This window comes from Bombyx mori, chromosome 12, assembly GCF_030269925.1.
Source record: "Bombyx mori chromosome 12, ASM3026992v2".
Taxonomy (NCBI): domain Eukaryota; kingdom Metazoa; phylum Arthropoda; class Insecta; order Lepidoptera; family Bombycidae; genus Bombyx; species Bombyx mori.
This window is the reverse complement of record NC_085118.1, coordinates 12,921,242-12,935,337: the sequence shown is the minus strand read 5'-3', so window position 1 is coordinate 12,935,337 and position 14,096 is coordinate 12,921,242. Positions and strand designations below refer to the sequence as shown.

The following is a 14,096-nucleotide window of genomic DNA, read 5'->3' as shown; positions in this document are numbered from 1 at the left end:
CCGAAGAGTTGCTAACACGGACCCTAGCAAGAGCAGTGCTTCGCAGAATCTACCACCGGATCGGAAACGCGACCCGCTGAGAAGATCCGGCGAGAAACTCAGTGGGCTGTGTCTATGGATTAGTTCGCTCGGCGAGCCCTTCGTCGCAAGCGACGGATTCGACGAGGAAAGTGACCGGATTTAAAACACTAAGACGTCCAATACACGAACGTTACCCAACTGAAATTATTAGTACTTTGATATCGATCGAGTGTTCAACTCTATAATATAGCTCCTGTAATTATAGTCAATGGAAGTAGAATATACATTATTTTCAATGGCTTTTGTTTCCATATTGGCTCTTGAATTAAATTTAGCGTTGTTGGGGTGCACCATCCGGCTATCAGGTTACGCTCTGACATTTAAATATGGTGCTAAATTTAGATGCACCAAAACAAAAAGGTCAAAAAGGGGTACCTATGCTATTTCAGTTCAATTATAAATTACCCACCGACTCGTGAAGTCGGAAAGATGATATAGTTTATTTTGGTCTGTGGATTATTTGTTTCTTCTATTGTATATCTTTGGACATTGGACAATAAATTTTGGAAGTCGCATCCGGTGCATTCGTATCTAGCGATGCACCGGTATTCGAATCCCGCAGGCGGGTACCAATTTTTGAAATGAAATACGTACTTAACAAATGTTCACGATTGACTTTCACGGTGAAGGAATAACATCGTGTAATAAAAATCAAACCCGCAAAATTATAATTTGCGTAATTACTGGTGGTAGAACCACTTAAGAGTCCGCACCGGTAGGTACCACCGCCCTGCCTATTTCTGCCGTCAAGTAGTAATACGTTTCGGCTTGAAGGGTGGGGTAGCCGTTGTAACTATACTGAAACCTTAGAGCTTATATCTCAAGGTGGATGGCGCATTTACGTTGTAGATGTGTATGGGCTCCGGTAACCGCTTAACATCAGGTGGGCTGTGAAATCGTCCAACCATCTAAGCAATAAAACAAGAATTAATTAACGCCTATTTGCATGTATTTTTAATTTTGTGGAAAGCCTGAAGTGATAAAAAAAACATACAATACACTGTTGAGTTTTGTCACTAAAACAAACTGCAGTTGTTTCGTCGCAGGTCACCAGTTTGGGATGTTGAACGCGCTAAGGGAAGATCTTCCACCGAGCGGGAGATATTTGCTCGGTAGAACGACGGTCCGAATGTTGAGAAGAAGAAGAAGGGTCGTCGTACCCCCTTTGGGGGGCACGGAACGGGCCTCGGGGCAAACCCCACTGCCCGGGACGAAGCTCCCTGCCACATAGGGCAGGGGTGGTATGGATGCAGGACGAGACGGGTGAAGGCTGTTCGCAGCGTGTGTGCGGTTGCATAGCATCGACAAAACATATATACATATACATAATACGATGGGCTTGAATGGCTCCAGGGATGACGCCCGGCAGCAGGATCCTCCGGCGTCGTGTTGTCCTACGTTTTTTTTTTTTTTCCTTACTAACTAACTACTAGCTAATTAAAACTAAACTACTCTACTATTTACACTGGGACAACAGTCAGCGGATACGAGGGGCCCGCCACCGGCCCCATGCCGCGGCCCCACCCCTAAACGTGGGTTCGAATGTTGTTGTTCGGAACTTGTATTTATGCGCTTTATTTTGAAAATGTCGTAAGCGAGATTCAGGCATCTGTCAATTATCTTGCGTTGTATGATGGCTACCCGCCACAGATCTTTTCCAAATCTACATACACTTTATCGTATACAAATATGTACATATAAGATTGTATAGAACGACAAAATGATCGTTATCCACATGACAAATACACAGAACATAATTACAAACGTACAGTAGACTGTGGAACTGAGGTCGGACACGGCGCGCTATCGATTCGGAAAGCAGCTAGGCATTGTTCGAATTGTCCTGCGTTGGATTCTCAATATCGAAACGGAATGTCCATACATGCACGGCACGGGTATTACTAGCGTATTTTGTATGCGCATCATTTGAATGTAATTTAATGAACTTCAGAACGCATTATCAAAGCAAATTCATATGCACAAAGTTGCAGATAGAAATTTTCACGAGTATCATCATCATCATCATCAGCCTGTATCTCTCCACTGCTGGATGTAGGCCTCTCCCATAGTCCGCCACAATGAACGATCCTCCGCCTTCCGCATCCAATCTCTCCCAGCATATCGCCGTAAGTCATCGGTCCAACGGGCAGGGGGACGCCCAACGCTGCGTTTACCGGTACGCGGTCTCCAGTCCAGAACACGTCTGCTCCATCGGCCATCGGTTCTGCGACACGTATGTCCGGCCCACTGCCACTTCAGCTTGCTAACCTTTAGGACTATGTCGGTTACTTTAGTTCTTTGACGAATTTCATCATTTCTGACTCGATCCATCAAAGAATGTATAGAGTATGCAACTTCAAATTTCACAAAAACAAAAAAGAGTTGAAATGAGGAAACTTTTAAGAGTTCGTTGCTACAACATTGTTTCGTGAATATAAGCTCTAGTGCTCTTTACATACGGATGTACACTATAATAGCTATGAGCTTGCAAAATTAATGAAGATCAATGATAATTTAGTCTCTGCTATTGAGGATTGACATTGGTCATTATTTCAACTGGCTGTACCATCGCTATTGTTTTATCCTCTTCCTCCAGCAGTGATTCTTATATCTGGGGATCACCACATCTCCGTCCGTCACTTTCGTCTTCACGTTGCTATGCCATCTCATCTTGTCTTCAGCTACTCAGAGAGCATAGTGGGCGGAATCAAAGATGGTGCGAATCTGATCAGACGAACGCATTGGACTATGCCCCCGCGATCTTTTGCCGTTCACAAACTAGTACTTTATAAGTCAAATCAAAGCAGTCGAGTTTGAAAAAATACGTTTACTTTATACACATCCTTATTCATCGTTTATGTCGTTATAGGATTAAGGTTTTTGGAAAAATCCCCCATAATGTAAATACACCCACGCTATCAATCCTAAGGCCGCAAAATGAAAGTCTGACCAAATATATACCCACGCGATAAAAGCGGTAGCAATTGACACGGAGGGATAATATCGCATGATATGGGTGACCTGTTGATATCTCGTACTGGCGGCCAGCCAACTCCTGGACCTCTTTACATAATTCTACAAATTCATTATTGGACACGTTTCGAGGCTATTACAGGATTGATGATACTTCCCACCTCGTTATGTCGCATTCGAGGCACCTGTTCCTGATTTGTGTGCTTCCCCGTGGATATGAATTAATTGTTTTGAGGATTCCGTAATTCGAATGCTGCGGTTGGTATCTGTTCAGGATATTATTATTAAAGCTTTTATGATTTTCATACCGAATATTAGGTACACAGGTACTAGGATTTATTTTGGCCAAATTCCTATGTGGAATAATAATTGGGTAATTTATTTTTGTTTGAAAATAAAAGACTTTGTTACATCGGTGGTTTATAAATAATAGATATATATTTTACTGGTGGTAGGACTTCTTGTGAGTCCGCGCGGGTGGGTACCACCACCCTGCCTATTTCTGCCGTGAAGCAGTAATGCGTTTCGGTTTGAAGGGTGGGGCAGCCGTTGTAACTATACTTGAGACCTTAGAACTTATATCTCAAGGTGGGTGGCTCATTTACTTCGTAAATGTCTATGGGCTCCAGTAACCACTTAACACTAGGTGGGCTGTGAGCTCGTCCACTCATCTAGCAATAAAAAAATTTATTAAAATACCAAATAAATAAATAAAAATTAAAATACCAAATGATAAGGTTTTTAATGAAACTTTGCCTGCTTATTCATTCAATTGAGAATACTACCTCATATTTTTTTGCCTGTTTCTCAAGTCCATTGAGATTTCGGCCACATATATTTAGGTTGGCGGTGGTATGCACATGGTGATATCTATGAGTTTAGCAACCTTTTTAAACCAAATTAGCTGTTAGCTCACTCATTAAAACAAAGATACCTGGAGGAATTCACGTTTTGTAGTCCTTCAGCTCGGATAACCATTTGACCTGATGAGCCAAGAGTCATACCCATCTTTTTATTTTTATTGCTTAGATAGGCGGACGAGCTCACAGCCCACCTCGTGTTAAGTAATTACTGGAGCCCATAGACATCTACAACGTAAATGCGCCACCCACCTTGACATATAAGTTGTAAGATCTCAGTATAGTTACAACGGCTGCCCCACCCTTCAAACCGAAACGCATTACTGCTTCAGGGCAGAAATATGCAGGGTGGTGGTACCTACTCGCGTGGACTCACAAGAGATCCTACCACCAGTAGAAACTACTGTAGATGAGCAAGAAAAAGCAAAAAAGGAATTTATAAATACGATTTTATAATAATTTCTAACACACTTTTATTAAATGTGTAACGCCAAATGTTAACAATTCGGTCGTGGACTGCGATCGGCTATAGAGGCATGATGAAGCAGCGAAATTTTTTTTCTCCAACCTAAGCGGATAGCCTTGAGAGGCTATTTCAGCATAACCTTAACTAGTAGGTGAGCTCACGAGGCTCAAACCGGAGTGAACTCGAACCGTAAGATCGCGGTCAGTCTATGACTATTACAATTGCCATTTAAGCATGTTTTATTTTTAATTACCAAACTGCATATATTATTTTGAAAGCTATATTTCTATATTAGATTTAAAACGGGCACAGTTAGCTTAAATTTATCACGCCCTACTTCTCCGAAAGCGTTGGAAACCAATACGCCTGCGATCTTAATCTTATCTCGAGAACCGTGATCCAGTCGACATGTGTGCAATATACCACGCTACGTGCAGAGCGTGTGGTTAGTCTTATATGTACTATACACAATTTACACTATATTTTGTGCTGTTTGAAGCTGAAAGAACAATTGTCCGAGATTTGATGTCTTTTGTGTCATAATCCAAGTCCTGTTACTCCTGCTGAGAAAACTTGTTGTTTGAAGCAATAGCTACTATGAAAAAATGTCTATAATCCTAATCATTTACTTAACTCTCCAAGTTTTTTTTTTCTGGTCCTGATTTTCAAATTCAATGCCGACCAGTATGCAGAAGGAGCAATTCCAACGGGCAATTGACGTGATTAAATAAATGCTAAGTCTCACTTTACCATGTACTTAATATATATAACTATTTTTATCATTTTTATCTACAACGCAAATGCCGCCACCCACCTTGAGATATGAGTTCTAAGGCCTCATTATAGTTACAACTGCTACCCAACCCTTCAAACTGAAAGGTATTACTGCATCACGGCAGAAATAGGCAGGGTGCTGGTACCTACCCGTGCGGACTTACAAGAGGTCCTACCACCAGTAACTACACAAATTATAATTTTGGGGGTTTAGTTTTTTTTTATTACATGATGTTATTCTTTCATCGTGGAAGTCAATCGTGAACATTTGTTATGTACATAATTTTCAACATTCGGGCGGCAATAACTTTAATTAAACAGGTACTAATTTAATGAAACTGGTAGGTGATGTTGCGATCTCCAGGGGAACCTCAATCACTCCGCCAGAGCTCAAGATCTTTTGTTTCAGAGCATGGCGGAAGGGTTGACTCACCTTGCGGTGGTCGCAGAGCCGTACCGGGTCCTTTTGGGTCCCGATTGGGCAGGTGACCTTGACGGCCGGGTTGCCATTGTCAGGCGTGGCTATGTGGGTGCTCCGCCCGGATTCGACCTCGTTGAAAGGGGTCGCGGCTTCGTCGCCGTCCTCTGGGCCGAGATGATCGTGGTGGGAGTATACTTCTCCCCCAACAGGACGCTCGCCGAGTTTGAGGGCCTCCTCCTTGAGCTCGGTCGCGTCATTGGGAGGTCACATTCCCGTCGGATTCTCGTCCTTGGGGACCTCAATGCCAAGTCATTGGCTTGGGGTTCCTCGAGGACGTGCCCCAGAGGAACGGCGGTGGAGGAGTGGCTGGTCGGAGGCGGCCTCGTCATTCTTAACCGTGGCACGGAACTTACGTGCGTGAGACGATTGGGCGGGTCCGTGGTGGACGTCACGTTCGCATCTCCCGATGTCGCGAGTCGCATCCGTGGTTGGACGGTGATGGTTGGTGAGGAGACGCTTTCCGACCATCGCTACATCCGTTTCAGCATCGCTGTAGCCCCAGAAGTGACATCAACTTCTTTATTCTGCGGCGGCGGCGTGGAGGGTCCTCGTTGGGCCCAGAAGCGCCTCGATGTCGAACGGCTGAATGAGGCGGCTATCGTCCAGGCCTGGCGCCTCGATTCCCTCGGCGAGCCGATGAATGTAAGCGTGGGGGTGGAGCGTATGCGTGAGGCAATGTCGCGGGTATGCGATGCCGATATGCCTCGCGTCAGAAGCTCCTAAGAGGCTCCTAAGAGCCGCGTATACTGGTGGACTGATGAGATCGCCAGCCTGCGCCAGTCCTGCAACGTCAGTCGACGTGCGTACCAACGAAGCCGACGTCGAAGGATGCATCGGGACCCTGAGGAGGAGGACCGCCTTTATGAGGTGTACAGGACGGAGGTGAGGGCCCTTTGCACAGCCATCAGAGAGGCGAAGGAAGCCGCTTGGAATGATCTGCTCGCCTCGTTTGATCGCGATCCGTGGGGACGGCCCTACAGGCTAGCGCGCAATGCGCTTCGCCCATGGGCTCCCCCTACGACCAGCACACTGCCGCCCGAGACATTGCACCGGGTGGTCGGGGGTCTATTTCCGGACTCATCCCGAACGGCCTTCATCCCCCCTGTAATGGCAACGGCGCAGGTCGCTGACGGCGGAGAGCTGGAAGGTGTGTCCCAGGCGGAATTTGAGGCGGCAGTGGCGAGGATGCGCGTGAAACGTACAGCACCAGGCCCCGACGGCCTGTCGAGTCGAGCATGGGCTCTCGCTTTAACTGAGGATGGTTTGGGACCTGCACTTCGAAGGCTGTTTAGCAGGTGCCTCCGCGAGGGCAGGATCCCGGAGCCGTGGCGCACGGGCCGGCTGGTGCTTATCCCGAAGGACGGTCACCCTAGAGACGAGCCCTCCGGGTATCGCCCGATAGTGGTGTTGGACGAGGCCGGTAAGCTCCTTGAGCGTGTGGTTGCCGGGCGTCTTGTTCAGCACCTGGAGAACATTGGGCCGGATCTCGCGTCCAACCAATATGGCTTCCGGAGAGGTCGGTCGACCGTGGACGCGGTCTTACGGGTCCGCGATCTTTCCGACCAGGCGTGCTCTGGGGGAGGTGTACTGTTGGCTGTGTCGATTGATATTGCCAACGCCTTCAACACGATCCCCTGGAGCACGATCGTCGAGTCATTACGGTTTCACCGCGTCCCTACCGGTCTCCGTAATCTGATTGAGGATTATCTCTCAGGGCGGGCGGTGATCTTCCCCGAGCGGAGTGGGTGGGGACGAAAAACAGTGTCGCGTGGGGTTCCACAAGGGTCGGTACTGGGTCCACTCCTTTGGAATATAGGCTTTGACTGGGTCCTCCGCGGGGCTAACCTACCTGGCGTCGAAGTGGTTTGCTACGCTGACGACACGCTGGTGACGGCTCGCGGAGACGACTACCGGTCAGCAGCCGTCCTGGTTGTGGCTGCAGTGGCAACTGTGGTAAGACGAATAAAGAGACTCGGCTTCGAGGTGGCCCTCCAAAAATCCGAAGCAGTGTGTTCCATTCAGCTCGGAAAGGGCCACCTCAAGGCGCGAATCTCGTAGTCGGGGGTGTCACCATTGCTGTCCAGCCGAAGCTCAAGTATTTGGGCCTCGTGCTGGACAGCAAATGGAGATTCGACCACCATTTTAAAGCGCTGGTTCCGAGGCTCATGGGGGCGGCAGGTGCGCTGACCCGTCTTCTTCCCAACGTCGGAGGATGCAGCGCCGGTACTCGGCGACTGTACCTTGGGGTGGTGCACAGTATGGCCCTGTACGGTGCTCCCATGTGGTCGCCCGCACTCTCCGCGAGAAACGCGGCTCTGCTGCATAGAGCTCAGCGGGCGCTCGCGGTGAGGGTCCTCAGGGGGTACCGCACCATCTCTCAAGATGTGGCCTGCGCCCTCGCTGGATCCGTACCCTGGGACCTTGAGGCCGAAATCTTGGCTGCGGTATATCGGCGTAATGCGCAGGCCTTGAGTCGGGGACGGTCGCCCGGCCCGTCAGCTGTCGGTCGGTGGAAGCGTGTTGCGCGTCATGTAGCATACGCTAAGTGGAGAGAGCGATTGCTGAAAGAACTTGGCCAAACTTCAGCCACCCGCCGGCGCACCCTCGAGGCCCTGGTGCCCGTGCTGGAGGCATGGTCGGATCGGCGTCACGGCGTACTCTCCTTTTACCTTGCGCAGGTCCTCTCGGGACATGGCTGTTTCGGGAGGTACCTGTGGAAGGTCTGCAGGAGAGAGCCACACCCGGGCTGCCACCAGTGCGGGTACCCGGACGGTGACGCGCAGCACGCGCTCGAAACGTGCCCGCGTTGGGAGCACTCACGACGAGATCTCGTCGCGGTGCTGGGGAGAAACCTCTCCCTGCGGGCTGTCGTCGCCCGCATGTTAGAGGATCAGGGCTCGTGGGAGGCCATGGCCAGGTTTTGTGACCTGGTAATGGCGTCCCGTGAGGCTGAGGAGCGTGAAAGGGAGTGGGATCCCTCTTCAGCACCTCAGCGCAGAAGGCGGGATGGCCGGCGCGGGCGTGAAGCTCCCGCTCAGCCCCCGTAGGGACTATCAGGTGGCGGGTGCGGGGGCGCCCGGTACTCGACTGTCGGTCCGGTGGTGGGGCGGTGCAAGGTGGCTCCTGTGCGCCGCCCACGGTGTATCTCCCGAAATGACGTCCTTCGGGATTTTCCCGGAGATGAAATCCCGTCTTATCATCAGGACGGGTACCGGCGAAGGCGGACTTTCGGCGCGCACTGCGGTACCGTAGGTCTGGTGTAGCCGGTGTGGTGGAGCTCGATGGGGTTTAGTCGGTAGTCGTTCTGCGGGGCAAGTGCTTCGCGCGCCTTTTTCAAGGCGTAGTCTCTTGCGAGGAATTCGGGGAGGTGGAGGACCTTCTCGTCCCCCTCTTCCTCTCAGGAGGCGCCGGAGTCCGACATAACCCGGTTCGTTATCCCCCCGGACCGGGTATCCGTAAATGGATTCCCCAGCGTTAAAAAAAAAAAAAAAAAAGGTGATGTTGCGATACTTCTTCATCTAGTATCCTTTCTTTTTTTTATTGCCTTTGTAGGCAGACGAGTACACCGCCTACCTGATGGTGAGTGGTTACCGTCGCCAATGGACGTCGGTCATACCAGGGGCATAGCCAAGCCGCTGCCTACCGTTAGTTACTATCCAAAAGCCTCGTTTTAAAAACGACATGTTATAGCGTTCGGAAAACACCTAAAAGCTCATCCTAAAGCCGGGCGGCGCGATGTTAAAACGAAATGATGATATCATTTCAAACAATTCCTTGGAGGACTCCCCATGGAACTTATGGTACAAAATACATAGGGAACCGAAGTCTCTCCTTAGACATAGTCGTTTCAAACGATCCGCGAGAATGGGATTATCGACAATTCGAACGGCTCTCTTCTGTATGGATAATACGTAGCAAAATCCGCTTGAAGATTAAGATTGCAGTCCCAAAGATATTCACGATGTCTGACATTAGAGAAATTCGTAATAACGTTGTCTTTCTGATCTGCAAACCGCTTAGCATTTAATGGGACCTAGACTTAGTCTATATTAAAAAAAAATGTGAGCCGTCACGGGACGCCTGGCAGATGTGAAACATCGATATTATTTTGTAAAAGTAAAATTCAGAAAAGAACTGATTGTGATAGGAACTAAATATGGCATAATGATAAAATAAAAGATTATGAAAAAATAATTTGTTTTCAAGTAAAACACAGAGAGAATCGTACAGTCGATTGCACATGGCGACGCGTCGCCACACCGTACACACTACTGCATATATACTGTATATATATACCATCATATAGCGTGGTGACGCGTCACCACGGCACGTCAGGAATCAGTTTTACGTGCGGCTATAGATGTTTCACATCAAAAAATTCAACCTTAAAGAAACTGCACAATGTTTGTGGTTGGCTTGAAACTCATCCCAGTTTCAAGTGAAGCGACGTCGGGTCGACGCAAACTGATTATGCGAACAGACAATGGAAACCCCTTTTGTTTTATTGTGATTATTTCGGGCCGTTTTAATTGAAGTCAGAAATTTAAAATTCTATTACAGCTCTGGTTCGTCCTTAGTTTTATTTATTTTTTCTTTTGTGTAATATAATCCGAAAGTCTGAAATGGGTTCAAAAGTAATAATTCTTGGAATAATTTTACGTAGTCTGGTTTTGGTTTTTGCTATTTTTATTTTTTCTAACTTCAATTGTCGCAATTATTCTAGACATTTTTTAGAGCTTCTTTTAAGTTTCGGTCATTTAAATAATAGCAAGTTTATCTCGTTCAGCTGGAAGTTTTTGTGGAGTTCTTAAGTTACAAAATATTGGACAATTTATGTGCCTTTTTTTTTATTGCCTTTGTAGGCAGACGGGCATACGGCCCACCTGATGGTGAGTGGTTACCATGGACTTCAGCAATGCCAGGGGCAGAGCCAAGCCGCTGCCTACCGCTTAATACTCTCCACAAGCCTCGTTTGAAAAAGGACATGTCATAGCGCTCGGGAAACACCGTGGAGGGGAGCTCATTCCATAGCCGGATGGTACGTGGCAAAAAAGATCTCTGGAAACGCACTGTGGATGACCGCAGCGGCTCCAGGTAGTATGGATGAACTCTACTCCGGTGGCGGGCGGTGCGATGGTAAAAACGAGATGCTGGTATCATCTCGAACAATTCCTCAGAGCACTCTCCATGGAACATACGGTATAAAATACAGAGGGAACCGAAGTCCCTCCGCAGACCCAGAGGCTCCAAACGATCCGAGAGAATGGGATTATCGACAATCCGAACAGCCCTCCTCTGTATGGAGTCAAATGGAAGAAGCTGGTATTTGGGAGCCCCGGCCCAGAGATGGGAGCAGTACTCCATGCGAGGCGGACTTGTGCTTTATAAAGCAAAAGTCTTTGTCCAGGCGTGAAGTACCGCTTCGCTCTGTTGAGGACTCCCAGCATTTTGGACGCCAACTTGGCTTTGCCTTCCAAATGACTCCGAAAGTGGACATCGCTCGAAATGTCGACCCCAAGTATCCCGATACTCTCGGAAGGTTGCAGGGATACTCCTTGGAATCAATTCTGGTGGCTATGGAAAAAGTGTTTCAAATTAACGGTAGGCAGCGGCTTGGCTTTGCCCCTGGCATTGCAAAGGTCTATGGGCGACGGTAGCCTCACACCATTAGGTGAGCCATTGGTTCGTCTGACTACTAGGGAAAAAAGATTAAGACTATGTAATGTGAATAAGAGAATGAGCTAAATTGCAAATTCTAGCAAAGATATTCTCTATAAATGTATATGTAATTTACAAATTCCTAAGCATCAAACGAACATCAATGTACCTTTTAATCTGCATAATGAAGCTGCCACAAAACATCATTAGGTAATTCTAATTAAACGCGCCTGTCGTTATCTGCGAGTCTCAGCGTTCCGTTTCCTCCATTAATCAAGCCGGCTACTTTAATAATGTAATCAGAGATCACTGAACTTTGATGCTGTCATTAAAATATTATATTGAAGATTACGAATCTTTGTAAGAACACAGTTCTTTTTGATATTATCGGGTGTATTCGGCCAGAATGCAAGTCATGCCATCCTTTACAGAAGGATGAACGAATCTCGAATCGAAAAATAAAAAGCAACGTGAGATTACATTGTTATAAATTTGTTTTTTTTTTAAAATACAAGAATACTCGTACATTTGTTTATGTAATCACTCCGTACTTTCAAATCTTATATTTAAAACTTTCAAATGAGTTTCAAATAGTTCAATTATCTATATCTATACTAATATTATAAAGAGGAAAGATTTGTTTGTTTGTTTGTTTCGAATAGGCTCCGAAACTACTGGACCGATTTGAAAAATTATTTTTCCATTAGAAGCCGACATTGTCCCTGATGAACATAGGCTACTTTTTTTTTATTTTTTTTTATTTATTTTTTTGGTTTCATGTGTGTTTTAATGTTTCCGAAGCGAAGCGAGGGCGGGTCGCTAGTCTATAACTATAACACCTCGTCAAAACGTCTATAAAGTTTCCAGATATTTTTTAAAAAAATTTTTTAAGTTAGTTATATTTAAAAAAAAAGATGTGTGGTGTCGCGGAGCACCGAATAGGAACGAAGTTCGTTATTATAAAAATATTAATTTTAAGTTCTATTCGAGGTATAAAGATAATATTTATTCGGGTATACATTTTTTATTATGATTTTTTTATTGATAAAAAAAAAAACTACTTTATAAAGTTATCAACTTTATTTTATTCACAATGATTTATAAAAAATATATAATAATAATAATATACAAAGAAACAGCTATTTATATGAATAATAATAATAATAACCGTCATCACGTAAACTATACATTAGACACTGTATAGCCATCATACTAAGACTATACATAAATAATAAAAATCTTACGTTACGGACGTTTTTTTCCGGTTAGGGTACCCCTCCGCATCGTCCCATAAGGAACTTCGTTCCAAAAAGAAAAAAATACATTCTAAAAGTACTAAATTCGATATGAGAAACGATAATGTCCCTGATATGAAACAATCATTATTTTACCACAGCATTATGTTGGAGGAAGCACAGATCGGTATTAATACATCTTCATCCCTTAAATAAAGGAACTTCGATATAAAAGACGATTATTGCCGTATTAATTTCATCTGACGTGAGCTTGTCAAGACACGGCTGTTATTGGAACACCCATGTATATACAAAGGTACTCACATATACATATTCAATATTACATGTACATTTAATAGTTTTTTCATTTTTTCGCAATGACAAACCTACATAGTGCTGCTCTAATTATAGATAAGCCGTCGGGAGCAAATGTCCGTGGCGCCGACGACCGCCGGTCCGGCGTCCCGAGAGGGCGGGGGGGGGGGGGGGTTGATGAGAGAGATGTGCTCCGCACTAAACGCTTCACTTTCTCCCCTTTGCCTTTTGATGAGTTCTGTCTCTTGCGAGGTTTGGAACATTGGTTGTTGAACGACAAGAGGTTTTAGTCCGATATTCCCCGCCCGCCATCCCCAGTGCAGGGCGGAAGGCCGGCGATTTCCTCATGAAAAAGAAAGTGCAAATATCATAGTCATATTTATTGTTCGCTTAAAGAGTCGCTTAACAACCAATACCATTTTCACATCTAGCAATTCCGGTCTGTGAAAAATAAAGACCAGATAGGTTCGTGAATTGTTCAACTCAAAAGTAATGTTTCAGTATTTTGTTTAGTTTTTGACGTGACAACGTCTTATAATTCGATGGAGCCGGCTGCACGCACGAAAAAACATGACTCATGAGGCGTTCCATCGAAGTGCAAGCGAGAGCGCGCAACGAGCGACAAAGAGGCACAATCGGCCTCCGCGTTCGGCAGCGTTCGACATCTGTCTCTCTCCTACTTGAGTGAGCGATGCATCCGCGTGGACAGCTGCAATACAATAATACATTTACATGTTTTCGTCAAGTAGTTCAGTGAAAAGTGAATGTGGTGCCAATTGTTTATAGCAACGATAATTGCGATAATTGAAAAATGAAACCATTCCATCAGTATTTTCTTATTACGTTGTCACGTTCAACTATCGTCAGTAAACCGACTTTACAGATGACCGATTTTTTTTAACACAATGATTAAATTATTATGAATCCAACAATAATATTTGATATGGATCTAGGATTGAGGTGACGTATGTTTTCGACAGGGCGTGTGTTAATTGCGCGGGCATTAATACTTTCTTATTTAATCTACTGGAAGTTAGGGTCACCTCGTTCACAAAATCAGAACCGTATTTAATTAGTGAAATTACTTACCAGCTTGAAGTCGGTGACGTTTTATAGATATTTTAGAATCTCTGATATCGATGAGATTAATTGCATCTGAAAGTTAACTACTAATATTATAATTTGCACCCACAATTTTGATTAAATAAAGTTTTTTTTAAATAGAAACAATTAAACTACTGATGGACTAGAAA

General features: G+C 45.6%; 2 protein-coding genes across 2 annotated transcripts; both read left to right on the top strand.

Moving 5' to 3' along the window:
- The first annotated feature begins 5,566 nt into the window (after positions 1 to 5,566).
- On the top strand, positions 5,567 to 6,358 carry LOC119629251 (uncharacterized). The gene has a single exon (XM_038014438.1). It carries the CDS (start codon positions 5,567 to 5,569, stop codon positions 6,356 to 6,358), a length of 792 nt encoding a protein of 263 aa, XP_037870366.1.
- A 105-nt stretch (positions 6,359 to 6,463) lies between these two features.
- Positions 6,464 to 13,216, top strand: LOC134199904 (uncharacterized). The gene is made up of 3 exons (XM_062671609.1): positions 6,464 to 7,151; positions 7,784 to 8,270; positions 13,096 to 13,216. Exons 1-3 carry the CDS (start codon positions 6,464 to 6,466, stop codon positions 13,214 to 13,216), a joined length of 1,296 nt encoding a protein of 431 aa, XP_062527593.1.
- The last annotated feature ends 880 nt before the right edge of the window (positions 13,217 to 14,096 follow it).